Raw genomic sequence first — 27,785 nt, forward strand, 5'->3', positions numbered from 1 at the left:
TTGTACTGTATCATTAAACTATATAAAATCTCTACTATCCTCTTATATATATAATATATACACACACACACACACACTTTATTATTAAGAAACTTTATAATAATGATAAATTTTGATGTTAGTTTATTTTTTTTTTTTCAGTTTTTTTCTCATTTAATTCATCATTTCAAATTGCATTTTAGCTAGCGTCAATATTTTTCATAATTATGATATGACTCTATTTAAATTGCAGTATATAATAATTTCAAAGTGCAGTTGGACTTACAGTTATTTTTATAATTATATTGTTATTTAAATATAAATCTAATTAATTATAAAAAGAATTATACTAACATCGTAACATGTTCTTAATAATAAAAACAAAAGCTCGTGTCATTATTTATTTTTTTCTTTTTTCTTTTTTTTTTTAAAAATTCATAATTTCAAAATTATAGTTTAATCTTTTATTATTTTTCATAATTATGGTATGATATCATTTAAATATAATAAATTCAAATTCTAACATGTAATAACTTCAAATTGCAGCTGGACCTTCATTAATTTATATAATTATGAAATTACCCTATTTTAATATATATATATATATATATATATATATATATATATATATATAATTATTAAAAAATAATATACAAACATACAATGGATGTGTCGATACATTAATATAATAAATATATATGATATATGGTTTGCATGTGTTATTACCGTGAAATTCGTGTTGACATCGTATTTATCTAGTTTATATATATAGAACACTAGGTGTCATGTTTATTCATTCATTTTTTTAAATTTATAATTTCGTTAATTTTTCAAAATTATGGTATGACATTATTTAAATATAATCAATTCAAATCATAACACATAATAATTTCAAATTGTTGAAATTTATTAAATTTTAAAATTAGTACCCAATATTTGAATATAAATTCAATTATTAATTATAAAAAAAATACCGTACAAATGTCCGTGATGTAATAATATAATAAATCTATATGATAAATGATTTGCATATATTCTTACCGTGAAATCGAATAGCGTAGTATTTAATATTTATCTAGTAAATATATCAACAATTTTTTTAAAAAAATTAATTTCCTCTGGAAATTTGAAAATTTGGGAATCTTAATAAATTCAGAATTTGGTGAGAATTTCCTAATTTTGGAAAGAAAATATAAAGTAATGAAAAGAGATTTATGGAAGGAGGGACATTTTGGTATATAACAAATATCGCAAATAAATAAATGGAACCCACCATCACGTCCACTCCCACCGCTCCCCCCGCGCTAAGCGACTCTCTCCGGTGAACCCCCCCTCCCCCTGCCTCCGAGTTTCAGAACGGGGACGTGTATTCCCAACTATACCCTGCAAAAACCCACAAATTTCCAACTCTAAACCCTGCGGATATACGCACCAGAAATTTGTATCTACATCCAATAATGCGCGGATGGCTCAGTTCAGGCAATTCGGAGGCATTAATGGGGCAAGAAATGGCGTCGCTTCGGATCACGTGTCGATCCCCGTTCGAGGCGGAGGTAGTGGATTTGGCTCCCGACACTCTCATCACCATCAGCATCGGCGATCGAAGGCCTCGCAGGGTTATAAGATCTCGACTGGATTTGGCGGTCTGACGCTATTACTTATTCTCTCGATCTCTGCTTTCTTCTACTTCTCATTGCAGAGTAAAGGTGTGTATTTCCTTGCTGTAGATAAAGCTCGTTTTTTTTCGTTGTATGTGATCGCGTGTTTGTGCTCGGTTTTGTTGATGCGAACTATTTATTGATTGATTGCTTAAAGTAACTGAAGAGAGCGGGAAGCTGTGGTAATAGGTATTGATTGGACTGGTTAATTAGTCGAATTGATATAGACATTAATTAACTTTTTTTTTCCGAACTGTTAGCAGCTATTACTAATTTCTATGCTAGATTTGATATGGGAATAAAGTCTTCTTTTGAGTGAAAAAACTAACGAAGAATTAGAAATTGCAAGATTTGTGTATTGGTGAATTTGGGAGATGATGGAATTTTGGCCGTAGTTGTTTTTTCCCCTTGCTGTGACGGATGTTTTGATGCTGGCGCAATGATTCAGAGGTACCTTTAATGCTTTTGCAATCTGAACGACATAGTTTCTAAAGCTTTGGTGAGACGTCGTAGATTTGAGAAACCAAGCTTGTAGAATTTTGAGCAAGAAGTCTAGTGTTGATAGACTTATTAATTAGAGCTTATAATAATGTGTAGAATGTAGATGTATTACTTCCGTTGGGTTTTAAAAATGTGTTTGGTTGCACATCGGGATTTATATAAAGTTAACTAAACTATTTTTAACTATAAACAAATGCTTCAGTTCTACTGTCAATAAAATACTAGATTATGGACGCTACCTAGTTGGAAGTTTGGTCTTGGTATTTACTTATTTTCTGTGTTTAGGAGGGGAAACAAATAGACACCAAATCCAGGATGATGAAATGGAAAATGATACGGATTTTCTCATGAATATTACACAAATTCCAAAAATGGAGGAGCTCAAATTTGGAGATGGATCAGTAGCACATGGCCGGGATTCACGATATTGGGACAAGGATGATAGGAGAAGGGATGAAGATTACAGTGAGGAGGAATTGGAGCAAAGCCAGGATAATTCTGTGGATAATGTTCATGCTGAAGTGAAAGACAATGATAAAAAGTCACTGTCAGACAAACCTTCGAAAGTTTTCGATCATCGGGGTAATAGTCTGTACAATGAGGCTGGACGCAATGAATTAAAAATGTATGAGGCTGAATATGAATCCTCACTAAAGAGGATTGAGGGGTCAATGGATGTGAATGACAGTAGCAACCAGCAATTAGGAAATTCCGACGATGGAAAACAGAGAGAATTAGATGCTGATGATGAATACGACGACGGTATTGACATACAGGATGATCAAATGGAAGAATATGATAATACTTCACATAATAACAAGGACCACTCTGCTGCCAGTAAACCCCATGGTATCAACACTGGAGAGTCGTTTCTTGGTCAGCATGCTAGAAATAAAAAGCAAGAAGTCATGGAAAACGTTGATTCAGGTTCTGTTGATTTGTTTACCGAAGAATCCCTTTTACATTCTCAGCATCCAAAAGTGAACTCAGATTCTGAAAATGTCACTTTTCTGGAAGATCAACCAGTCAGAAAATTAGTACCTGAAAGGCACTCAAGTAGCAAGAAGAAGCCAAAACGTCGAAAATTTTCGGGTAATTTTGTCATTTCATATAAAGTTGTAGTTCTACTTGTAAATAAGAAGTTGATTTCTTTTTGTTAAAAGATCATGTTACTCGATGAGTAGAGAAGTCTCTGGTTGAATTTTTACACCGCTGGAATTGAAGGATAAAGTCTTTTGACATTGAGCTCGACGTAATGCCTTTCTCTGTTGTTAAGTTACAGTTGCCACCTTAGACATTATGCAAACTTTGACGATGACATAGTGTACTCATTCAATTTTATGCTCAGGCTCATAAAATTTTATTTATTACCACAATATGAGGGACTGGATTTCCCACACTCCAAGACTAATATGGTAAAAAACACACATAAACACAATAGAATTGCAAATCTGATGTACTTGCATTTTTTCGTAACGGACGCACTTGCGAGATTTGAAGAAATATATGATATTTTATCAAAAATTGCTTTTGATTCACACCTTCATGTGTATCTACTCATTGACATCGTGTCAACCTTTTCCTTTCTTTTTCCTAATTGAGATATTGCCATCTAAATTTGATACTGACTGATTGTCGGTATGCTAATGCACTTTTCCCTTTTTCTTTTTCACCATTTCTGTTATTGGATTGGCTTGAGATGCTGATGCTCAACAATTTCAGGTTCTTGTGAGATGAAACTTTTGGACTCTTCTTCTCTACTCATTGAGCCTGTACAAAGTCGAAAGTTTGCCAGATTTTCCTTGCAATATACAGAAATAGAGGAAAAAATAATTGAAGACGAAAAATGGGAACCTAGATTTGCCGGACATCAGAGTCTCATTGAGAGGGAAGAATCATTTATTGCTCATGATCAGAAAATCAATTGTGGTTTTGTGAAAGGCCCTAAAGGGTCACCAAGTACAGGATTTGACTTGGCAGAAGATGATGCAAAATACATTAGTAGCTGCCACATCGCTGTAATGTCTTGTATCTTTGGGAATTCTGATCGGTTGAGATCACCAATGGGCAGGACGGTATTATTCTTTTCCCCTTAGTTTACAAGTCTTTAAAACATTGTACGTCTTTAATATATGAAAAGCATGAACGAGATCATTGGCTTAGCATAAGAAAATGCAATGACAAACTATTTTGGATCATCTGTGTTCTGATATTCAGAACTTTGGCAAATTGATTAGATTTGAATCCTGTGGCCAATGTTAAAAATGGGAGAGGGCATCAGTGATTTGTTGTTTTAAGCTTGAAGGAAAATAGCATCTCTCAATAACATTTATAAATAGTTTACATTCAGGTTTTGCAGTGTTCTAAATGATGCCTAGACGGTAGGCTGCCCTCGACTGCACCGCCTATGTATGAGGTGAGTGTTTTAGGCAGTCCAAGCTATACGGGGTTAAGGAGGCTGGTCGAGACGGCGAGTAGGCAGGCGAGGCAGCGAGCAGGCCAGCGAGGCGAACAGTCAAGATTTTTAAGTTGTAGTCAACAATTTTAAAATCCTAGTCAAAGTCAACTAATTTTAAATATCAAAACCTTAGCATACCTCACTTTCTTTATTCTATTTTTGGTTTCACTCTCAAGTTTCAACCACCACACACAGTCTGCCGCCCACTGCCCGCAGCCGCTCACTGCCGTCAGCAGTCAGAATATTTAGGTTAGGTATTGCATATTTATTATTTATCAAATTTTTTTAATAATATTTTAGATTTTGTGATTTCAAAAATCAATTTTTTTTCTTATTATTGATTTATTTTTGAAATATTAATGGCGGAAAAAGATAAACAACTGGAGTTGGAATTTAAGATAAAGTCTAATGATATTGTTTGAGAATATGAGGTGTTATATAATAAAGAGAAGAGAGATTGGATCACATGCAAGTTGTGTAAGAGGCTTATTAAATGAGGAGTTTATAAGACGAAGCATCATATTGCGGGTATTGTAGGACAAGTTGAAGCATGTCCTGAAAGCATCCGATGAGGACAAAAAAAGATTGAGAGATTACTTGTTCTAACGATGGATAATTGATTGAAACTTTGAAATTTAAACTTAGTTTTTGGTAAAACCGTAAAAGTAATTATATTACTTTGTTAGCATAATAGCATTAATATGATGATGAATCTTTATTAATTGCATATTATTTAGATGATATTATATTATATGAAGTTTCTTTGTACTTAAGCATTATTTAATTGCATATTTTACATAAAAAATTATGACTATTTGTGATTATATTGCATGATTATCAATGATATTTATAAAAAATTACTTAAAAAAATTCACGCCGAGGTGGTAGGCGGTCACCGACCGTCCCGCCACCGCCTCCTGCCATTTACAACCTTGAGGTTTTGGGAACTGATACAAAAATATGAGATAATTTGCATAACTTGTTCTTCTTCTTGATTTGCTAACTCATCTGCTTTGGACCTTCTTGTACACTCATGAAACTGCACTCATGAATTTTTTTTTATAGATTTCTTAAAACAAATAAAAGGAGGGATTGTGAGAAAACTTTTAAGAGTAAAAACTCTTTATTTGTTACCAGAACCATGATTGTCTCATATAAAAACCACGATTCTAACTGTAGGGTTTAACGACTGAAGTGGAAAGATCAAGTGGTTCAATAAAGAAAACTCGTTATTGGTAATTCACGACATAGAAATTGATTGCTAGAGCTACAGCATTTAATTTCATTCACTTCCTTTCCAAACTCAGGTCTCTCGCACATCAAGGAAAAATGTGTGCTTTGTCATGTTTATGGATGAGCTGACTCTACAAGCTCTTTCCTCAGAAGGCCAAACCCCAGATATGATGGGCTTTATTGGGTTATGGAGGATTGTGGTGGTAAAAAATCTTCCTTACACTGATATGCGGAGAGTTGGCAAGATACCAAAATTTTTGCCGCACCGGCTTTTTCCTTCAGCCAGGTAAAATGATTAGTTGATTATTGTGGTCAATGATTGCAGAAATATTGTTAACACCATTTTCTATTCTTCTCTATTTTAATAATATTCATATTTCAGTCCTTTTAAATGTATTTGGTGTAAATCTAATCCACATGAGTTATAACAATGTCCTTGTTTACTTCAGGATGATAGATCATCACTCTTGTAGAACAAACATATTACCTTCTCTTCTTCCATGTGTTTCGTATTAACCTGTGGATGTTTCATATTCTATTATTTGTAGTTTATAAATTCACTCAACATGAAATTAAGGGAGGTTGGGATTCTGGAGTTAAAGACTTCGTTTTTGAGACCTTTAGTTTTTCTTTTTTGTATTTTAATGTTTCTTTTGATCTAATTTTACCACCTTCCCTTATAAACATCCATGTGGCTGTAATTTAGGTACTCAATTTGGTTGGATAGCAAACTTCGTCTTCAACTTGATCCTCTGGTTATCTTAGAATACTTCCTTTGGAGAAAAGATCATGAGTACGCTATTTCCAATCACTATGACCGTCATTGTCTGTGGGAAGAGGTTGCTCAGAATAAAAAGCTTAACAAGTACAACCATAGTGTGATAGACGAACAGTTTGCTTTCTACCAAGCAGATGGGATGAAAAAGTTCAATGTGTCAGACTCACACAAGCTTCTACCTAGCAGTATGATTTTGTACACTATATCTATGGATGTTTTTTGTTTCAACTTAATCTTTGGTGCTCTTTTACGTGATGCATTTTTTTATTTTGCAGATGTACCCGAGGGGTCTTTCATTGTTAGAGCACATACACCAATGTCAAACTTATTTTCTTGCCTTTGGTTTAATGAGGTTGATCGGTTTACTCCTCGTGATCAGCTAAGTTTTGCCTATACATATCACAAGTTGCGAAGGAAGAATCCTGACAAACCATTTTATCTCAATATGTTCAAGGTGCAAACTTGTAATTCACCCTGTATAGGCTCTTGAATGCGTATTTGAGAGAATTCAGTTTGCATGGAGACTTTTTGTGCCTAAGCTCAAATGATGTGTTTCAGGACTGTGAGAGACGAAAGATTGCTAAGTTGTACCATCACAGGTCGGAAGAGAAGAGAAATATCCCCCAAATGGAGACGGGGTAGTTTCATGATGATCTAGCTTTGACAAATGATTCTTTTGTACCGTATATCCGACGACGCAGTAATTTTCCATTTTGTAAGAATCTGCATTATTCTTGGAATGCTGGATCTGTCACAATATAATATATGTAATCACCAACTTGCTGTGAAGAATGGTGGAACCCGTCGCGTCGCGTTCCATTTACACGATGCTAGCAAGCAAGATCAGTATCACTGGATTCTCAATTCACCGGGAAGATACTAAAACATCTGACTACAGGTCCTCAGTTGAATCCAATTTAATTTCATTTCTTGAATGTACAATGCTTAAACTAACGGCCAGATATATTTGTACCGATGTATTCAATTCGTTTTTTACAACACAAATTTTTGTCAAATTTATGCACTAGAGTAAAGTTTTAGCCACTTATTTAAAGCTTTAGTTTTTTTCACTTCAAATTATTTTTTTCTGCTGTGATATTTTATTCTTTTGCTGTTGTCGAATTTAAGCGAAAAAATTGTTAAACTGCGGTTGAATATACATGAAGTAAATTATTATCTCTCATCAATAATTTGATGAAAAAGAATGCTCATCGGCCTATAACAATTCATAAATAATGATTTGTAAAGATGAACTAACTTACAACTTAAAATATTTTTTTTATATTTATTTAAAGATGTGTGAGTACTGGGAGTACTAGTGCTAATGCCTAATTAGTGGTTGACATCTCTATATCATTTATGTGTATATCATTTTCTTTATAGGGTCTCATGTAGATCAACTTATTTTAAATATTCTAAACTACTTCCTTTGTGTTTTTTTTTTAAATCAATACTCGGTATTATATCAAAGATGAGCCCCTAACAAAAACAATTAGCTGAGTTAGTGTTTCTTTTTTGTAACTTTAAAATTATATTTATGGTTTATAATTCAGATATGAATTTTTTTTTAAAAAAAATTGGGAGCAATTCTTATTTTCGGGATAAATTTTTCTAGAAACATGTATACCAATATACTCACTCACACACACACACACACACACACGGAGAATGATGATAAGAGACTTGAGAGTTGACTTCATTATATGAATGACACATATAATACTTGCATAATATATATATAGAAATGGCAATACTTGCATAATAAATTAAATAAATTATGAATCTTTAAGTTAAATATCTTGTTACCGAATGCATATACGATTTCACGGGCTGCCCTCTTTTCTTGAATCTATATATCACACAGATAAATATATACGAATACAAGATTATCAAGAGTTTCGGGAAGAAAACGAAAAATTAATTCTAGTAAATTATAGTGTAACAACATCACTCCGTATATGATATGTATCACGCGTAAATTCAAAAATATTTACCATGCTTCTTGACGGAGCGACGAGAATTATGGATTGCAAAAGCCTTTTTGACGATTTTGATGAAAACAAGAATATTTGATTTCTTCCGAGAGATCATATGCCCATTTGCTTTCGACAATTTCATAGCTTTAATACAGCTGATTTGCACCGATCTTTCCGGCGATGAAACATCGGTGTTCTGTGAAAATTTCCCAGAATTTCTTGGAAATTCTTCATTCAAATCCTCCCACAACATATCCATTTTCTCCTCCTCATCATCAATATTGAAAGTGTTCCCAGCACTGCTGGCTTTGAATTCTTGTATTAGAGACGTGCTGGATTTCTCTTGATCCTCCTCTTCAGCTTGTTCACCTTTGTAAAGTAGCTCCGAGTTTTGGCGGGAGGCAGCGAGGTGCCGCCACAGAGGCGGAGACCCGATGAAGTGTGGCTGTGATTTGGCGTTGGCGGGGAAAGTGAAATCATCTTCCGCGGAGGCCATTGACTTGTTTTCTTGAGGTTTATAATTAACTGGTGGAGAGTGGAAGCTAAGGGTCCAGTTGAATATAACTTTGTACAAGTTTAGTTCAACGGCTACAACTTGTGGGAGTGGCTCCTGTATATATTGCTATTATATTAATGAACTCAATTATGTTTCACCACCCAAGTCCATGTCATTTATATATAAATATATGTTATATTATGTAATAATAAATTACATTTTTTTTATTTTATGTTGGAGATATTGAATTTATATAAATATAATGATTATAATGTATTTGAAATACAATCAAGATATTTGTCATTTCAAATCTACGAATCAAATATGTTCTCAAATCAATATCTTCTTTTAAGTCAAATATTAGTATCCAAACACATAATAAGATCAAGGCTAACTGGTCAAGATCTTCAATGAAATTAGTTGGGAAAGTAGTGGTTTAAGCTCCAAGTAATATGAATACTACTCATAGTGCATCCCTTTCAAGCGGAGCCGGGGAAACGAACATACCCCAAGGTGGTTCTCATCGACGATGAGTCGACCGAGTAAATTAGCACGAGGAGAGAGATAGGACGTAGAAAGATTACACTACATTCGAATTTATACAATCTTACTAATTTTCTGTACTTCACTTTGCCATTTACTTTGCATCGTATACATCAACCTGCATAAATTTGTCAAATCTGTTTTAAATCCTCAAGTGATCAGAGATTTGCTTTAATTAATGGGAATTTAAGTGAAATTATATATCAACATTGGCATCTGAGTTACCTAATGCTTATTTCCAGATCATATATTAATATGTCATTATTATTTCGCTTTTATAGTAATAATGTATTAGATTTATTTTATGATAATGTTTTTAAAGTGACGGTGGAAAAAATGTATATCAACACTTTTATGCTTAATGTTTTTAGAGAGAAATTCTCACAAAAATTTATTTGAGTCATTTTAATTATACTAGAGTGGATCTCATGTGAGACCGTCTCACGGATCATAATCTGTGAGACGGATCAACCCTACCCATATTCACAATAAAAAGTAATACTATTAGCATAAAAAGTAATACTTTTTCATAGATTGATCCAAATAAGAGATTCGTCTCACAAATACGACCCGCGAGATCGTCACACACAAATTTTTGCTTTATACTAACTAGAAAGGAACAATCTTGAAGCCAAACTAAACCTTGATTTCAATCCAACACCAAAACTAAACGATCAAGCTATTTTCTTGCATTCGAATTCGCCTTTTGCTGATGTTTCCTCGTTGCTTTTTCATATTAATCCCCAATCTCGGTCGCAACTGAAAGTGTGTTGCTCGTATACTCGGTCGAATTCTTCAGTTTTGCCTCAGTAATTTTTCTTACCTGCTTGGATAAATCCACAAACCCATTCCCACATGTCTGGAGATCAGTTGTAGCAGTGCTCAGCCAACTTCTTATGTTGTCATGACTCTTCTCCAAAGAGGATCCATTGATCAAGGACGAAGATTTTTTAAGGTTTGTCCATGGCAAGAGAAAGAAGCTCCCTACATACAAGTTCCCATTGCAGAAAGGGATTTTGCCGATGACAAGTTTTTGAAGCATTCCATTCTCGGAAAAATCGAGGGTCGTTCTTGAAACTTCAGCCATGGCTGCTCCAACAGATTTCACTTAGATTATCTCAGGCTGACTGGTGTCATTTGGAGCAAGAAAAATAAAAAAAAAATGTTCTGGCAAGAGTGTATAGTGTCGTGCAAGAAACGGTTTTCAGAAAAAGAAGAAATTATTATGCAATAAGATATTTATCAAGTCTGGGTAACGACGTTGACCGATGACGAGTGAATATTAATTTGTGCGTGTTTTCTGGTTCGTTTGTCGATAAAGAAATTAGCACTAATTTGTTCCTATCTTCCAACAGTCCAGTCAACTCCACTCCTGAAACCCAAGTTTCCACACAGTATCTATGTTCGACTTGATGAATCAAACTATATCAAATATATATAAACATAGATCAAATATACTTGTTGCATTTTATTTCATGTTATTAATGAATAAAATTGCATAAAGCTCAAGTTTTTTTCTGTTCTTTTGTGCCGTTTTAGTGAGTGATCAGAAAGCATATAAAGAGGGAAAAAAACTAGGGAGAGAATGGGTAGGTGTGTTACACTGTTTGTCTTCTTGCTTTACCTTCGGTTGGTGTTGTCTTCTGATCAGGCCAGTACCATGACCCAGGTTTATGAAATCTTTCAGAACAGTACTGGTTCTTCTTTGGTGTGGAAGGATGTTGGAAAAGATTCAATCCCCTGCTCGTGGAGGGGAGTTTCTTGTAGTTATGATAATTCTTCCATTGTTGGACTATCTTTTCCATTTTTTGCCATTTCCACCTCTGAATTTCTGCCACTTGTGTGCAAGATTGATACTTTAATGTCACTTGATGTGTCTAACAATCAACTGAGCTCAATCCCAGATGTGTTTTTGAGGTATCAGGGGGTTGAAATTGCTGAACTTCAGTGGGAACAAGATGGTAGGATCTTTGCCTGCTTTCAATGGTGTGGAGTTGCTTGATTGTTCCGACAATTTATTCAATGGGAAGATTGATTTGCAGGTGGAGATGGATTCACTCCGGAGTCTGAATCTTAGCCGCAATATGTTTGAAGAGAGTGTTCCTACAAGCTTGGGGGAGCTGAATCTATTAGAGGAGCTTCCGCTTTCTTGCAACAATTTTTCTGGTGAAATCCCTGCAAAACTCACAAAAGATAGAAACCTGAAATTGATTGATCTTCGTAACAATAAACTCTCCGGCTCAATTCCTGAGAAATTGGGAGGCCTCACCAATGTCACCACACTTCAGAGACTTGCTGCTAATCAGAACAAATTTAACGGGACTGTCCCACCTGGGATAACTTTGCATCTAAAACATTTAGACCTTAGTTATAACAGTTTGACAGGGATGATCCCATCCGATTTCCTGTCAGGGCCGAATTTGGAGTCTCTTGATTTGTCAAACAATTAATTGGAAGGATTGATTCATGGAAATCTATCCATAAACTTGTTTATAAGGTTAAGATTAGGAAGCAATTCTCTCAAAGGAATAATTCCAGTTGGATCATTGAGAAATCTTGTGAAACTGACTTATCTGGAGCTGGATAACAACAGCTTGGTTGGAACGATACCTAATGAATTGGCTATATGCACAAAGTTTGCATTGTTGAATTTAGCCCAGAATCACTTAACTGGTCCGCTGCCCCCAGCACTGGGCAATTTAACCAATCTTCAAGCTTTATATCTGCAGTTCAACGATTTTGTTGGTGAAATCCCAACACAAATAACCCAGTTGAATAAATTGCAATGGCTGAATCTTAGCAGGAACACACTGAATGGCTTAATACCATCGTCAATGATCTAGAAAGGTTGGACTTACAAGTTAATAACCCAAGTGGTCCAATACCAGACTCCATTATAAGCTTACATCCCCCGATGGAACTCCAGCTCGGAAAGAATCAACTTAGTGGCCGCATTCCAGAGATGCCACCAGGCCTGGGAATTGCCTTGAACCTCAGCTACAATCGCTTTGAAGGACCCATCCCAAGGACTATATCATCGACTAAATTGGAAGTTTTGGATCCCTCCCATAATAGATTTTCAGGCAAGATACCAGACTTTCTGACTGGAATGGCCAGCTTAACACTGCTGGTACTTTTTGACAACCAACTCTCTGGAGTTGTCCCAATGTTTGAACCATTTGTTGTCCTTGAAAAGGAAGGAAATTTTGGGTTGATCGACAATTCAGCAAATCCTTCCCCCCCATCCCCAAAAAAGAGAACCCCTTTCTTCAGAAATTGTCATTTCCGCTGCCGCTGCCGCTGCCACGACTGTTGGTTTATTGATTGTGATAGCTCTATTCATTTCAAGAAGATATTACAGGATCAATTATGAATCTTTGCACTCAGGAGAAGAAATTTCTCCTACACAAGTTATCCATCGAAATTTTTTGACCCCGAACAGCATTCACAGCTCACATATCGATTTCAGGAAAGCCAAGGAAGATGTGACCGACCTCTCTAATGTCATCTTGAAGACGAGATTCTGTACTTACTATAAAGTTGTGATGCCATCAAGCAAAAACTATTTTGTCAAGAAGCTTAACTGGAGTGACAAGATACTCCCATTGGGTAGCCACCACACATTTGGGGAGGAACTAAAAGTTCTTGGAACACTGTGTAATTCTAACGTCATGATTCCTCTTGCATATGTCTTGACAGGTGATGGTGCTTATCTGTTTTATGACTTACCGCCAAGGGTACTCTCTCAGACGTTCTTCACAATAGCATAGGCACTACTTTGGGTTGGGTGAACCGGTACAGCATTGCAATTGGGGTAGCTCAGGGTTTGGCCTTTCTCCATGGATGCAACTCTGGTCCAATTCTTCTCCTTGATCTTTCCAGCAAAAGCATTCATCTGAAGTCCATAGACGAACCCCAAATTGGAGACATTGAGCTCTGCAAGGTGATTGATCCTTCAATGAGTACAAGCAGTCTTTCCACTGTCGCTGGTTCTGTCTGTTACATCCCTCCACGTACTGGGTTTCAACAACATACATTAAAAACACTCGAACTAAGAAAGATATGATTTATATAATCTTCTTTTATGCCCAACATAAATTACATGCATGAAAATTATTGTCTATCATACTCAACTGCCAATGGCAAAATAATGGATTCATCTATTTCTTCCTTGAATTTCAGAGTATGCTTACACGATGAGAGTCACGGAAGCTGGAAATGTTTACAGCTACGGTGTAGTTCTTCTAGAACTGCTCACAGGTAAGCAGCTGTTAGTGGAGGCATTGAACTGGCTAAGTGGGTTTTATGCAACTTAGTTCAGCGAGATAATTGGGACAAAATTCTTGATATTGAAGCAAGACATCACCTGATTCAAGAAAACAGATGCTTCCAGTTCTGAAGGTGGCTTTATCTTGTATTAGTATCTCACCAGGGGAGAGGCCAAAGATGAAAAGCGTGCTGCCGATGCTACTAAATGTAAGGTAATATGAATGTCTTGAGATGGAGAAACGGTTGCAAATAAAAGCAAATCAGTTTTGGCACCTCATCTGCTTTAGTCTGGATTGGACTTGAGCATCTTATCATCATTCTTGTATGTAATATTGTGAAAGTTTTTTTATTTAGTTTGTGTCTGGAACTGGTAGTTCGAGTCTATATGCAAAAGGTTTCAAATAAATATGTATTTACGCATGATTCAAGGCGACATTGCTTGGAAAGAACACCACATGATTTCTTGATGTGCTTTCAGCTCCATATATATGCAATTCGATTACACTATCACAACGATAATTTTTTGCCCACCGTGTTAGATATATAGGAGCTGCATAACAACCAGAATGATATCTGATGCGAAAAATTCATAGCCTCAAGATCAAAATAGTCTATGTACCCGGTTAAGAACAACAGAGAGTGTTGCTGGAGCCTCAAACAACGAAATCTAATGGAATATCTATAAAAATGAAAAACAATTAAAGTTGGAAAACAAACTGAAGCAAATGCCACCACAAATGGCTGGATCAAAATCGCTTTTCTGGATTTTGGGGATCATAATAATTGCTCGGTTGACAAGGACATTGGTCTCCTTGATTCTTGCAAGGAAAGCACTTTGAATAGACATGCTAAGATAACACAGAATCTTGAATCTTTGAATATGAGTTTGACGTTAAAGGGTAAGATCTTTTGGATCTTCAATAATCTTAGCTAATGTTTGCAAGAAAGCTGCCAAATCAGCACCATATATGACCCGATGATCTGCAGTAACGTTTACCTGGAAGAATTGCGCACATGGGGGCACAACATAAGAATTCAAGCAGGTGACAAGTTTCATTAAATGAATGCAGACATAAAAGTTCACCAGACAAGTTATAATAACAAATGAACCCACCTGCATCTGATTTTTCAGGCCAATCCTACCATCCTTGGTACCAACCAAAGTGGGTTGAGAAGCTCCAACAGCCATAATTGCACCCTGGAGAAATGCCAAATATAGTTCAAAATGATCAGATGACCTGCAAATTTCATATTATCAATCAATCCAAAACAATAGTGCCTTTACTATAGCTTCCAACTTACGGTTCCTGGGGGCAAGATGGCATCAAAGCGATCAACGCCAAACATTCCAAGGTTAGATAGTGTGAAAGTTCCTGTAATGTATCAAACAATCATGAACCAAAAGCCAATGTCATGAAGGAGCTGTCAATATTCACAGTAAGTTCCCATTTCCCATTAACACTTTGAAGACAATGATCTATGCCCATAAATGGACGATGAATCAAGTTTCACAATCCAGTTATAGATACCAATCTCTGTTCACTTCTACACAATTGTTAATGGATGAACTTTATCATCGGCTAAAGGGAGATTTATCAGACAAAAAATCAAAGATGACTAGCGTTCTTGACCAGAACTATATCGTTTTTAAGGGATGGATGACAGCCAGCTAAGATTCCGAATCACAACAGTTCAGGGTTAGACACTTGTTAATTTTAAGACCTGACAAATTCAAAAACAATCAAGAAGACTTTAAATCACTGTGAGAGTCACATTAGGGAAAAGAAGACCTTTTCTACAGTCAGGTAGCAGCATTTGTGTAACCTAGTGAACTTACCTGTACTATATTCATTAGGTTGGAGCTGCTTTGCTCTTGCTTTATCAACTAACTCTTTCCACTTTCTTGATAGTGAATAAAGGTCGATCTAAGAAAGTATTACAACGAGAAATAGAAGTTAGTCAAGTAATTAATAGAGAAGAGCCACAAACAGCAGAGTCTCAAATGAATTGAATGACAAAGATGTATGGTATGGTTACCTTATCAGCATCTTGAAGCACTGGTGTAATCAAACCACCATCTATGGCCACCGCAACTGCAATGTTGATACGACTATTATATGTAAAGCTTTTAGCATCTCTACAACTGGAATTCACAACAGGATGTTTGACCAGCGCAAGAGCAGTGGCCTTGGCTAGTAATGCTGTCATTGTCACTCCTTTGGACTTTATCTGAAAAATATCGAAAACATAAAGCTTGCCCAACAAAAACATAAGAAGAAACAAAAAAGGAAAAGCCTCATTGATATAGAGTCCTGGGCTTGTTAAGTTTTGCTATGGGATGTTTTTGGAAGAGTACAACAACACACAAGCCTCTATTCCACTACGCGGGTGGGCTATATGGATCCTCCTATGCCACAATCAACTAAGAAGGTAGGCTATATGGATTCTCCTATGTCATTATTTTTCATATTCTATTATATCATCATCTATATTTAAATCATACATATTATGCTTAGTTGTTTGTATCCAAGTCTTTTTTGTCTCCCTCCTCGTCTATCAATACGAGTACTAGTCACGATAAAATATTAAAGAAATATTTCGAAGACATGGTATTGGATAAATAATTATGCCCATGATTTTGTTATGAAGAAATAATATTGTTCTATCAATCATGTCATAAATTTCTAATAAGGTACCTTAAATTTTAAATTAGAACATTTTGCATTAAAATATTATATAATATCAGAGCATTTTTAGGAAATTACAAATAAATATAGATAATAATTATAATTATGTTGGAATTTGAGAAAAGAAACGAATTTTTGTCAGTTCAGTCAACCCTACCCATATTCACAATAAAAAGTAATACTCTTAGCATAAAAAGTAATACTTTTTCATGGGTGATCCAAATAAGAGATTCGTCTCACAAATACGACCCGTGAGACCGTCTCACACAAGTTTTTGCCAAACAATAATAGTGTTTGTTTTTACTCTTGCGAATAAAAAATTACTTCTGCCAAGTCAAAACAAAACAAGGGCTTAGTAACTAACTAATATTATCGGGTCAAGTCTATGATATGACTCTGAGAATGAAGACTGCTGGATAAAAAAAAAAAGCCTCCCCAGATTTATCGATTTTATTATAACAACAGACTCGGAATTTTTTATGTTTCATTAGCACTCATCCACTGATGATTTTTCTCAAATTTAGCTAATATTTTTAACCATATGGATTGCATTTAACAAATAACAAGAAAGAAAAACAAATAATTCTATAGTAACATCACGTTACCTTCTTGTACAAAGCATCAAGCGCATCAGTTGTGATCGTGTAGCCCACTCTGAAGGTCGGCACTGCCAAGCTTTCCACCATGTTCCTGCTCACCGCGCCTTGCATTGTGGTGAAAGGCACTACTGGCCCCAACTCAACACCCTTCGGCTTAGCCATCTCGGTAGGCACCGCTGTAGCACCACTGCCGCTAACTTTTGCCGCAGCCACTGCAGCCTCAACGTCCTTGGCCACAACCCTACCGTTTGGCCCGCTCCCAATAACAACCCTCAAATCCAACCCAAAATCCTTAGCCAATTTCTTGGCATATGGTGACGCCACCACTCTCTTCCCCCCTTCAGACGCTGGATGCACGGCCGGTGCCAATGCACCTGAATTAACAGCAGCATTGGTAACGCTAGCGAATACAGATGCTGAAGCGGTCGTCTGCGGGCTCGGTATTTCGTCCAACACCTTCGGAGCGTCGGTTTCAGCAGGCGCAGGGGCTGAAACATGAGCAGAGGAAGAAGATTTATGCGATTGGGCGAGTGCAATCTCTTCCTCAGATTCGGCAAGCAAAGCAATAGTGGATCCCACAGCGGCAGACAGGCCTTGGTCCACGATAATTGCAGCGAGATACCCATCATAAAATGACTCCACATCCATATCCGCTTTATCCGACTCAACCACAACAACAGACTCCCCTTTAGCCAGCTTCTCTCCCTCCGATTTGACCCAGCTGACGATTTTTCCCTCAGTCATGGTGGAGCTGAGCGCCGGCATGAATATCTCGCGGATCTTGGATTGAATTGGGAGAGTGGTCCACGTGAAGTTGGCATATCCTTCGCAGCGGCAGCGGAGGGACGGGGGAGCTGTAGGGATGAAGGAAGTGTGAAGGAGGTGCGAGTAAGACATTGTGTTGGGTCTGAGAAATTGATGATGTAGAAGTGTTCGATGAAATGCAAACGGGATGGATTGATTATATGGTTAAGCGAGGAAGAAAGAAAGAGTGGCGATTCCTCCTCGAATGCATCGAATCGAAGTAAAAGGGGACGGAGGTTTCAAGACCTCAACCAACTTTACCGGTATTCTCCACGATGAGTCCTCCGACTCTTATGTAAAAATATGCTATTTTAATATTAATATTATTATTAATGAGAATTATTTTTTGTGTAGTTTTATTTTGGTTATTTTATTTGTAATTGTTTTTTTTTAAATATAATGGATTAGAATAATTTTTGTAATTGTAATTATTTATTGGGTTGTTGTATATAAATAATTATCGTAGTAAGGATATTTTAGTATTACAAAATTAATTAACTATGACATCAACATTGTTTAATTATATATTATATTGCAAAAGCATTTTAAAGTTGATTCTTTGCAATTGTTTAATACATACTTATAGTTTTGTGTGATATTCAGTAATTTTGGCCAATAATTTTATTTGGTAAAAATATGATATATTTTAAATTTGTATGAAAAAATATGTGGAAAATTATATATATATATATATATATATATATATATATATATATATATATATATATATATATATATCGTTTATGACAACACTTGTAGTTTTTTTTTATCATAATTTTAGAAAATAATATAATGTCAAAAAGAGGAACATTTTGGAAATTTACAATAGCTATTTAAAATTACTCATAATTAATTTATAGTATAGATGTATTAATTTTAATATAAATATAATTATATCAGATATTTTTACCTAATTATATGTTTGGGTTTTGTTTCTTTTTTTCCGTAGAAATAAAAGTTGTGGAGTAAGAATTATTTGAAATATTTAATTTTGGTGTGTTTTAGATTTAAGTTAATATGAGGATATCTTATTTTGGAAAATAAATATATGTATATTATAATATTAATCGTAATTATAATATTAATCGTAAAAGTATGTTTTTTAAAAAAAAATTAAAACTAGCATTTTATTTGTTATTTTAACAAGAAAGAAGAAAATTAAATTACCAATTTACCGTTGATGCCCTCGTGTCCGGCTGGACATGGTTTGAGAATTTAGTTTGAGATTGATGGTGGAGCTTTATCCTCATCACAGTGGAAACATTTTTCAAGAAATGAACACGCATTACACACACTAATTAACACAGAATTTCACCGTGAATTCTTTCAAGACTCGATCTTTGCCCATAGTACCACACACGGGCACCATCCAACAGAAGCTTGGAGTAGTGTGAAAAGACACTGCTAGAACAGAAGAGATGCTAATCCAGTGTGCCTTTTCACTTCCTACACGACACTGTGAAAGCACAACCATCAGTATACCCCATTTATCTCCAAGAATCAAGCTTCAAAGCCCACTTTATTGTGCAGTTTCATTCTTTCATGGAAACGAAACATCCTTTTGTTACTATTCAAGAAAGCCCACTTCGAGGAGATTTAGTTTGTCAGTCCCCAAGCTCTCTCTTCGGGTATCACTTTTTTTTTGGGTGTGGAGAGTTTATTTAATTCTTCTTTAAGACTTTACTTTCCTACAAATCGACTGTAGTTGGGGTATTTAGTTTGTTTTAGATATGTTATGCATACTTTTTATTTTTTTCATTCTCTCCATCTTGGGGGACTGGGACACGCTTCTCACCCGTCCTCTGTGTATCTATCGCTAGATAACGATAACTGATTCTAGGAACTGAACCAAATTAAAGAACAGAGCATTGGTTGTTTCTAGGAAATGGTAATAACCAGGTTTGATTATTTATTGGTTATCAGTGAAAGTTAAAATTCAAGTTGGACTTTAATTTACTTTATGGAATGTTTTACGTATGAGCGTAGAGTGATTGACTTAATGGATTACATGAAAATTTTGGGACTGGGAGACATCAAGTTGTTTTTTCAGGCTCTGAAGTTCAATAATCGGCAACCCGATCGAATAATTACATCCAATTTAATTTTTTTAGCCTCTATTTTCTTATTGTAGTTATTAGGCTTCCCCTGCTTGCTTGTCCAGCTGTTGTGCCAGTGATTGATTTGTTTTTCGATGAACTTAGGTACTGGAACAGGAAATTCAAAGGTGCTCATCCCTGACTTCGACAAAAGCTAAAGGTAATAAGATTGCTTTCTTTTTAGAGACTCTTTCTTTGAGTGTCCATTCCTATTCATGCGAGAAATGCGAATTAGTTTCTTCCTTTCCTGTGTTTATATCTGGCCAAGTAAGTGAAACACAACATTGTGCATAATTGTCCAGACAAGTACATTGACAATTTCTGTTCCTTTGTGCCCTTTCTATATGGCGTGTATATGTTCTTTTATACAATATGAGTCATGAGTATGACTGTCATTTTGTAGGTACATTCATCTAACATCTGAGAACTTCTTTTCCTGCTCCTAGATAGCTGAAATTTTTACATGACTAAAACTTTGGGCTGCTAAAAATGCAATTTTGTCATTCATGTAATCATTATAATTGACTGCATCCTGAAAAGGAAAGTTGCAACTCGTGAAAGTAGAGACGCCTAAGAGAGCTCCTCACTCTCCTCAAGTTGTTATTATCTCCATTTTCTAGCATTATGACATCAACTTATATTTAAGAGTGTGCTATCGGGTTGTTAACTTCGGTTAATATTTCAAGATTTATAATATGATAATATGGTCTGGATTCATATTTAAACTTCTTTGGTGTAATTTTTTGTTCATGCATATTTTGAACTTGTTTTAAAACTTTTAACTTTTCATGATATAGAGCTTAAAGTTTAGTTTTTTTGCTTCAGTATAATGTAGCAACATTTTACATGCTGATATCAGCATATAGTTTCAGACTTTCTGCGGGAGCCTTTTGTTGGTGATGATACAAAAAGAGTAGATGTGCCTCTCAGTTTCATAACGTCTGTTTTATGCTCATCGCTTTCATGGTTGTCACCCATACAAGTGGCTCAAGCGAGTGAAGATGTTAGAGAAAATATTGTATACGAGGTTGGGGAGTTGTTTGAATTGGGGATCCAGCTTTCGTACTTGCTTTTACTTCTAGCTTTGCTCGCAGTTGGATCTTTCTTCGTTATTCGTCAAGTACTAGTGCGCAGAGAGCTTGATCTTTCTGCAAAGGAATTGCAAGTTAGTGGTCTTGTATATTCTTCTTTCTTCATGGTTTTCCTTTCACCTAAGAAGCTGGCATTTAAATCTCATGTCCTTCTCACTCTATTATGATAATTAAATCCCTCACCATTAGTGCTCTAGTTACAATATATCTAATATGTCATTACTATGTGGATACTCGACATGAATTAAAAGACTCACAGTAACTATATTGATTGCGGAAGAACTATTAGGCATGAACAGTTGAGTTGATGTTTGTTATATCCCAGTTTACGTAATTTTTCTTGCTATAATCTTTTGCAAGATGCTTTTTTTAATTCCTAACCAAGATTCTTGATTTTGTATCTTTATCTTTGAGTTATTTTTTATTATAAAATCACAGGAGCAAGTTAGAAGTGGTGATGCTAGTGCTACTGAGTTATTTGAACTCGGAGCAGTGATGCTGAGAAGAAAATTTTATCCCGCTGCCACCAAGTTTCTTCTTCAAGCAATTGATAAATGGGATGGGGATGACCAAGATCTTGCTCAAGTATGATTCATTTCGGCATCTTAAATTTCATTATCAGTACTGCAGATGGTAGCACTGCCAACTTTTATTTCATTGTTATTTCTATCAAGTTGCCTTTGATTTCTAATATAGCGAACTTCTCTTCAACCAATGGAACCGGTAACGCCTTTATTTTCCTTTTAAACGGGACAAATGTTGTTTCTATGTTGTGCCACACAGTTAACTTTAGCTATTATTCATTGGACAGTTCTTGTGATGTGATATATTCTTGCATTTGATCACTCATTTAATTCACCGATTTATTTATTCATATACTAGGTTTATAACGCCCTTGGTGTTAGTTATGTCCGTGATGGAAAAGTTGAGAAGGGTATAGCTCAGCTTGAGAGTGCTGTCAAACTTCAACCTGGTTATGTCACTGCCTGGAACAACCTTGGTGATGCATACGAAAAGTCCAACGACCTAAAATCCGCTCTTAAGGCATTTGAAGAAGTTCTGCTTTTTGATCCAAACAACAAGATCGCACGTCCCAGAAGAGATGAACTGAAGGAGAAAGTAAGCATGTATAAAGGAGTTCCTGTAAAAACAAAGAAGAAATGACCAACCATAGCTCGGATGATGATTGATTTCTATTTCTAGAGCTTCTCTAGCCAGGAAAGTACTTTCGTTTTCATGTGTGTGGTTTGTGTATGCTGTCATTTATACAATAACATTTTTGAAGAGGTAGCATGAATATATGGTTTCTTGCTGCATGTTTTAGTTCAAACGGCCCCTATCATAATTTAGTTTTTTTTATCTAGTAGTATTCTGATATCATGAAGGTAAAATATTATCTTGTCGACTGTAAGATTATGACCATTTACGAATGTCAAACCAATCAATGACCAACCATCGGTGAAGCTTTTGATATACAAAGCTGCCAATGACCAACCATCAGTGAAGCTTTTGATATGCAAAGCTGCCTCTTTCATTGCACTAAGAAATTGAAATTCACATTTCGAAACAAACGGAGGGAGAACCCTCGTTTAGAGTACAGGAACACTTTTGCTGAAATTGGAATTATGCACAAGTATGAGCTTCAGGCCTTTCACACCTTCTCCACCAGATTTTGACAATTTCTTTGCCGGGCTGGGATAATATCTCTCCTTGAGTGTGGCATCATCCACAATGGACCAAGTAGGTCCTCTGGGTGAACTCTCGGTGTACAAAAACCTTTCAGAGAATGGATTCACCAAGCTTCTACGGAATTCCGCTGCAGTCTCACAAATCACACCCTGCAACAAACAACCATTAAAGAGGGAAACATTAGAAATACTCTTGACAGAAAATGTAATATGTGCAACTCCTTCCTGGAGTTTTTGTTTAGCAAACTAGCAGTATCTGCAATGATAGTCCACCTTTTCTTTTCCTCCATCGTAGACTTTTTCTGCAAATTTGGATGGAACATATGAAACTGCAAGATAACTTTGAACTTTTTAATCTATCCTACTTTAAATGCAACAAAAGTTGTGTCCTGAGAAGATGAAATTGCAGCATTCTTAATTTTTGTCCAAAAATCTAGTACTATATCACATAAGAAAACAGGCCCATCACACATACAGGCAGAAGAAAAGCCTCTTCAGACTTGGGATAGTTGGTGCTTCTGCCACCGCTAATTGTGGCTTCGTGAGGTTTTGAGTAGCCACTACCATTACAACTGGACTTCAGGGACAGAAGTTGAAAAGGATTTCTATCTCCTCTGGACTTTAAGACAGACAGTTTTTTCTTTAAGTTGACATGACTTTTGTATGCAAAACTTTCTGATTTCTGTGTTGGAAGAACTTTTCGAGGCTGACTTTCTATATCTGAAGTAGAACGATTGTCCACCTCTTGATACAAGTTGCAATTAACAGATATTTTCAAGGGCGACGATCTATGTGAAGAAGTCGTGTTTTTAACTTCTTCTAATATTTCCATTTTCTTTGTTGACCTAAGACACAGAGCATTGGGAGACATGTTCTCTTTGTCCGGAGTGAAAATGTGTTCATCCTGATCCACACTATATATAAGAGTCTTCATGATAGATCCACGATTCTTCTCACCTTTGCACATCCAGGATCCAACAAGCAGAGGAAGGGGAGAATGATTTTCCTTGTCTGGAGTAAATATTTCCTTTTCTTCGTGGTCAGGACCAGTAAGATCATCTTCTGAAACTGATTCAGCGTGGTAATTTTCATGGAGTAATGATTTAACATGTGAACAATTGCTAGGCATAGGAGGCTTCAAGATTGATTCACAATTCTTCTGAGCTTTGCTCATCCAGGATCCAAGTACAAGAGATTCCTTTTCTGGAGTCAAGATTTCCTCTTCTTGGACAAGACCAGCAAAAATATCTTTTAAAACTGATTCAGCATGGCAATTTTCAACAACTAATGATTTAACATGTGAAATATCACTAGTCCCTGCACTGCTCTTTTCTCTATGTCTTCCAGTTTCAATCTGAACACTTTTCGGTTTACCCCTTCTTGACCAAATGTTCAAACCTGATCTTTTCTCGGACTTCATTCCAGGGGTCTTCGTATTTTCTATTTCAGAGTGTGTTTGAGACACCGCTAAGGGACAAAGTACACTTGAGGCATCATGTTCTTCGCCAAACTCACATGGCCTTATGCTCGAGATTTCAGTATCTTGAATATATATTTCCTTGGTTTCCATCTCCACTTCATTGAAAAATGAATTACATGAGTTTTCAGGCATGAGACTCCCTGATATACTCGTTTTTTCTGTGGAGAAAGCTGAATTTTCATCAGAATGTAGCAGTTCTAGGCCTTTCATATAATCGTTCAATATCTGCGCTTGATCGCTCTTACATGACAATATATTCTCATCCTGGAAAAATCAAATTTATAGAATACAGAAAAAGGTATTACCAGAAAACCACATGGGTAATCATGTTTTTTCAAGTGAATTCTGAAAATTGACCTGAAATGTCTCCCCTTCTGCATCTTTTTCAACGATATTTGTGTCATCCAACTGAGGCACAAATGGGTTGTCTATATCATAAGCACAGGTTAATGGAATCCAATTCAGCTTGTATAACCTACTCGATCCTCCAATCTGTAATGTATCCCCTTCATTCACTTTCATCAAGACTCCTGCCTCAATTCTCTTCCCCGAAACCCATGTTCCGTGCGCTGAAAAATAGGCCCCTCAAAATCACTAACTAGGAAAACCCCATCAATTCAATCCACATTCTCAGACGAAAACTTCTTGCATAGATCGCATCAAGAAGCGATGGAACATGAAACTCGACTATACATTTTACATTAAGGTACCATCTCAATCACAAAATTTTACAAGGAAAGAAGACGTTTAAATCCACGCACAAATGATCTACAAGCAGGTATAGGTGCTGCCAGTTGATCGAATAGCTTAAGTTGTAAGTTTTCTGTTCGAGAACCTCTGATCTGATATTCTATTCTAATCCGAAGATCGTTTCTAATCAGAGATTACAAAAAAAAATTATTTTTATCAGTATTTGCGTGAAAAAAATAAAAATCATATCATGAACTTCACTGAAGCTATCTATACATCAAAAAATAATAAATACCAAAGAAAGATTAAATAATTGTGCACTCCAGGGCATGATCGTTACCAAATATGAACTGCAAAACTGAATTAACAGATGCATTTCGATCATAATCAGATTGAGATATCACCATCAGACCAAAACAGAATCCATCAATAATTCATGTCACACACATTTAAAAGTGTTTCAAAAAAGAATTCACCGGAGGACAAATCAGTGACGAAGAGGGAACGAGAATAGGCTTTCAAGGTAATGCGGAGGTGAAATCTGCTGCACTCGGATGCTCCAACTTTATACTGCAATCCGGATGCCTCCCCACAACCACCGTCTCCTCTATTTCTGGATCTTGATCGCCATTCTTCGCAATTAAAGAAGAATAAGGAGAATGTGAAGGCGGGTTATCCAAAAGATAGATGTTCTTGAGGATGCAGTTGTTTTTCGTGACTGTGAACACCGGGATTTCCTTCTCCTTCGATTTGAATCGTTCTTGGGTGTCTCCCATTGTTGAAGAGAGCAAAAGCAATCGAATGAGTGCGCCGAGTGTGCTGGAGAAATGGGGTTTCGTTTCTCGGTTTCTTGATTCTTGGAAATAAAAGTGGCAGATGGGAACTGGGAATTTGAATGAAATCTTGAAAATGGCGACCGTTGGGAAGCACTAGAGTACAGCTTGCGAAACGGCTAAATTTACAATCCCTCCGGTTCATCAGCTAACACATAACAGCCAAACAGAAGAGAAATAGTATAATTTTGATTGATTCGGTATTTTCATAAATGTTGATTAATTTAAAATTGTTTCTTAAAAAACCATAAAAATCGAACCGACCCTCTTATATATAATATATGTTTTAGTTATTCTAAGATGTCTTCTCTTTATATTATAGTTTAGATATATTAATGGCTGGTTCTAGTGAAATAATTAGTTCACGGTCTAAAAATATACATAAAAACTATTATGAGACGGTTTTATGTGTCAATTTTATAAAATAGATATTCTATTTACATTACTTATACCCAAAATTTTATTTTTTATTGTAAATATAATCATAATTGACTCGTCTCATGAATAAATATCTGTAGGACCGTCTCACGAGAGACCTACTAAAATATATATATGTGTGTGTGTGTGTGTGTGACATAGAAAATCAGCCATATGTCGATGCAAAGGGCCAAGAAACATAATGTATATTGTAAGGCTGTGACAATTAACATTTTGTCCATTTCGCAGATCAATTATCCATTCTGACGTTATTACAAAATTTTCTAATATAAATGTTCTTTTATTCGCCGGGTTGAAATTAATTAAATTTCATGTTCTAGGTGACAAAATCTTGAGGGTATCCAGGGATTTGATGATTTTAAAATGTATTTTAATATATTTTTATGATATTAAATTAATTTTTGAAAATTCGAAATGCTGCCCGTTTTGTGGTTAAATTTTTTAAATAACTAGGTTGATTCATTCAAACAGCATTTTCTATGCATGAATAAATGTACGAAAATTTATTCTTACCAACTCTTAGACCTAAAAGCACTAATGACAAATGGAAGGGGCCAACAATTCTTTTTTTTTTAAAAAAAAAAGAAAGAAAGGTTTTGATTGGCCTAAATGGATATCTAAATTCGCAGAAATTAAGATTAGGGTAATAAACAAGAGGAGTCAGATTATTGTTTTTCCTATGTAAACATCGAACTACTTGTTAATGTTCCTAAGATGAAATTAAACATCGATTTGATTTATTTAATATAATTTTTATATTAATATAACTAAATTGTTCTTTTTCAATTTAGAAATGTAAACAACCGAATGTTAATAAATATTTAAAGTTAAAGGCAAAAATTTATGTGAAACAGTATCACGAGTCGTATTTTGTGAGACGAGTCTCTTATTTGATTCATCCATGAAAAAGTATTACTTTTTATGTTAAGAGTATTATTTTTTATTGTGAATATCGGTAGGGTTGCGTGAGACCGTCTCACAAAAGACGTACTCAAAGTTAAATTCTAGAATTATCAATCAATTCTGCGGTGGACTATCTGTACAAAAATTGCGAGCACATAAGTTGAATCGCTAATTTCAAAATGCGTTGATTCGTTCTCTATAAAATGAAAACGACGGACTTTATTCGCATCAATTTGCATACTATTTCATAATTATTCCTCAATAATTTAATTTATATTTTTTAAATAACTTATTATAGCATCCCAAGCGTATTTGCTCCAACAAATCATATATATCATAGCTTTCGAAATAAAAAAATTTTAAACAAATAAATCGAACAATCTACTCCATTTCAATAATAGTTTTAAACTTACGTAGTTAAATGTAACAAAGCGTATTTCTTTAAAAAAAAAATCGATTTAGGATTATTAAAATGTATGCTACTATGAAAGAAATTTATATTATTTCTAAAAATAATTATTTCTCAACTAAACAAAATTGCATAAAAAACCGGACATGGTAGATTCAAAGAATCGTTGGTTTCTC

At 35.4% G+C, this 27,785-nt stretch overlaps 4 protein-coding genes and 1 pseudogene across 7 annotated transcripts; 3 read left to right on the top strand and 2 right to left on the bottom strand.

Moving 5' to 3' along the window:
* The first annotated feature begins 1,256 nt into the window (after positions 1 to 1,256).
* Positions 1,257 to 7,655, top strand: LOC140825647 (uncharacterized). Its single transcript, XM_073187541.1, has 7 exons — positions 1,257 to 1,685; positions 2,424 to 3,230; positions 3,861 to 4,213; positions 5,904 to 6,115; positions 6,536 to 6,792; positions 6,883 to 7,061; positions 7,166 to 7,655. Exons 1-7 carry the CDS (start codon positions 1,445 to 1,447, stop codon positions 7,247 to 7,249), a joined length of 2,133 nt encoding a protein of 710 aa, XP_073043642.1. The 5' UTR covers positions 1,257 to 1,444; the 3' UTR covers positions 7,250 to 7,655.
* A 2,495-nt stretch (positions 7,656 to 10,150) lies between these two features.
* Positions 10,151 to 14,861, top strand: LOC140825648 (uncharacterized; annotated as a pseudogene).
* On the bottom strand, positions 14,464 to 18,288 carry LOC140825649 (dihydrolipoyllysine-residue acetyltransferase component 5 of pyruvate dehydrogenase complex, chloroplastic-like). The gene is made up of 6 exons (XM_073187542.1): positions 17,184 to 18,288; positions 15,929 to 16,120; positions 15,729 to 15,816; positions 15,194 to 15,264; positions 15,006 to 15,089; positions 14,464 to 14,888 (listed from the first exon to the last, which is right to left on the bottom strand). The coding sequence occupies exons 1-6, from the start codon at positions 18,072 to 18,074 to the stop codon at positions 14,784 to 14,786; spliced, it is 1,431 nt and encodes a 476-aa protein (XP_073043643.1). The 5' UTR covers positions 18,075 to 18,288; the 3' UTR covers positions 14,464 to 14,783.
* An 890-nt stretch (positions 18,289 to 19,178) lies between these two features.
* On the top strand, positions 19,179 to 22,484 carry LOC140825650 (tetratricopeptide repeat domain-containing protein PYG7, chloroplastic-like). Of its 4 annotated transcripts, none has more exons than XM_073187545.1 (5): positions 19,179 to 19,609; positions 20,195 to 20,237; positions 20,944 to 21,242; positions 21,607 to 21,753; positions 22,051 to 22,484. In XM_073187545.1, the coding sequence occupies exons 1-5, from the start codon at positions 19,400 to 19,402 to the stop codon at positions 22,330 to 22,332; spliced, it is 981 nt and encodes a 326-aa protein (XP_073043646.1). In that variant the 5' UTR covers positions 19,179 to 19,399; the 3' UTR covers positions 22,333 to 22,484. The 4 variants fall into 4 exon arrangements, with proteins under 4 accessions (XP_073043646.1, XP_073043647.1, XP_073043644.1 ...); XM_073187546.1 differs by having other exon boundaries at positions 20,950 to 21,242; XM_073187543.1 differs by having other exon boundaries at positions 19,180 to 19,609; positions 20,183 to 20,237.
* Positions 22,485 to 22,757: 273 nt separating this feature from the next.
* Positions 22,758 to 26,046, bottom strand: LOC140828676 (uncharacterized). The gene is given in 6 exon segments (XM_073191601.1): positions 22,758 to 23,006; positions 23,048 to 23,158; positions 23,332 to 24,600; positions 24,694 to 24,905; positions 25,503 to 25,574; positions 25,577 to 26,046. Coding segments are annotated over 6 exon segments (2,139 nt in total). The 5' UTR covers positions 25,803 to 26,046.
* Between the last annotated feature and the right edge of the window lie 1,739 nt (positions 26,047 to 27,785).

The sequence above is a fragment of the Primulina eburnea genome, chromosome 3 (assembly GCF_022965805.1).
Source record: "Primulina eburnea isolate SZY01 chromosome 3, ASM2296580v1, whole genome shotgun sequence".
NCBI classification, from domain to species: Eukaryota; Viridiplantae; Streptophyta; class Magnoliopsida; order Lamiales; family Gesneriaceae; genus Primulina; species Primulina eburnea.

Coding starts and splice junctions, on each gene's coding strand:
- LOC140825647 (XM_073187541.1), top strand. CDS start 1,445: ATGGCTCAGTTCAGGCAATTCGGAGGCATTAATGGGGCAAGAAATGGC. Junction 3,231..3,860: donor AAAACGTCGAAAATTTTCGG/GTAATTTTGTCA, acceptor CAACAATTTCAG/GTTCTTGTGAGATGAAACTT. Junction 6,116..6,535: donor CGGCTTTTTCCTTCAGCCAG/GTAAAATGATTA, acceptor GCTGTAATTTAG/GTACTCAATTTGGTTGGATA.
- LOC140825649 (XM_073187542.1), bottom strand. CDS start 18,074: ATGTCTTACTCGCACCTCCTTCACACTTCCTTCATCCCTACAGCTCCC. Junction 16,121..17,183: donor TTGATGCTTTGTACAAGAAG/GTAACGTGATGT, acceptor GATATTTTTCAG/ATAAAGTCCAAAGGAGTGAC. Junction 15,265..15,728: donor ACCTAATGAATATAGTACAG/GTAAGTTCACTA, acceptor GATACATTACAG/GAACTTTCACACTATCTAAC.
- LOC140825650 (XM_073187543.1), top strand. CDS start 19,400: ATGCTAATCCAGTGTGCCTTTTCACTTCCTACACGACACTGTGAAAGC. Junction 19,610..20,182: donor TCCCCAAGCTCTCTCTTCGG/GTATCACTTTTT, acceptor CGATGAACTTAG/GTACTGGAACAGGAAATTCA. Junction 20,238..20,943: donor GACTTCGACAAAAGCTAAAG/GTAATAAGATTG, acceptor ATCAGCATATAG/TTTCAGACTTTCTGCGGGAG.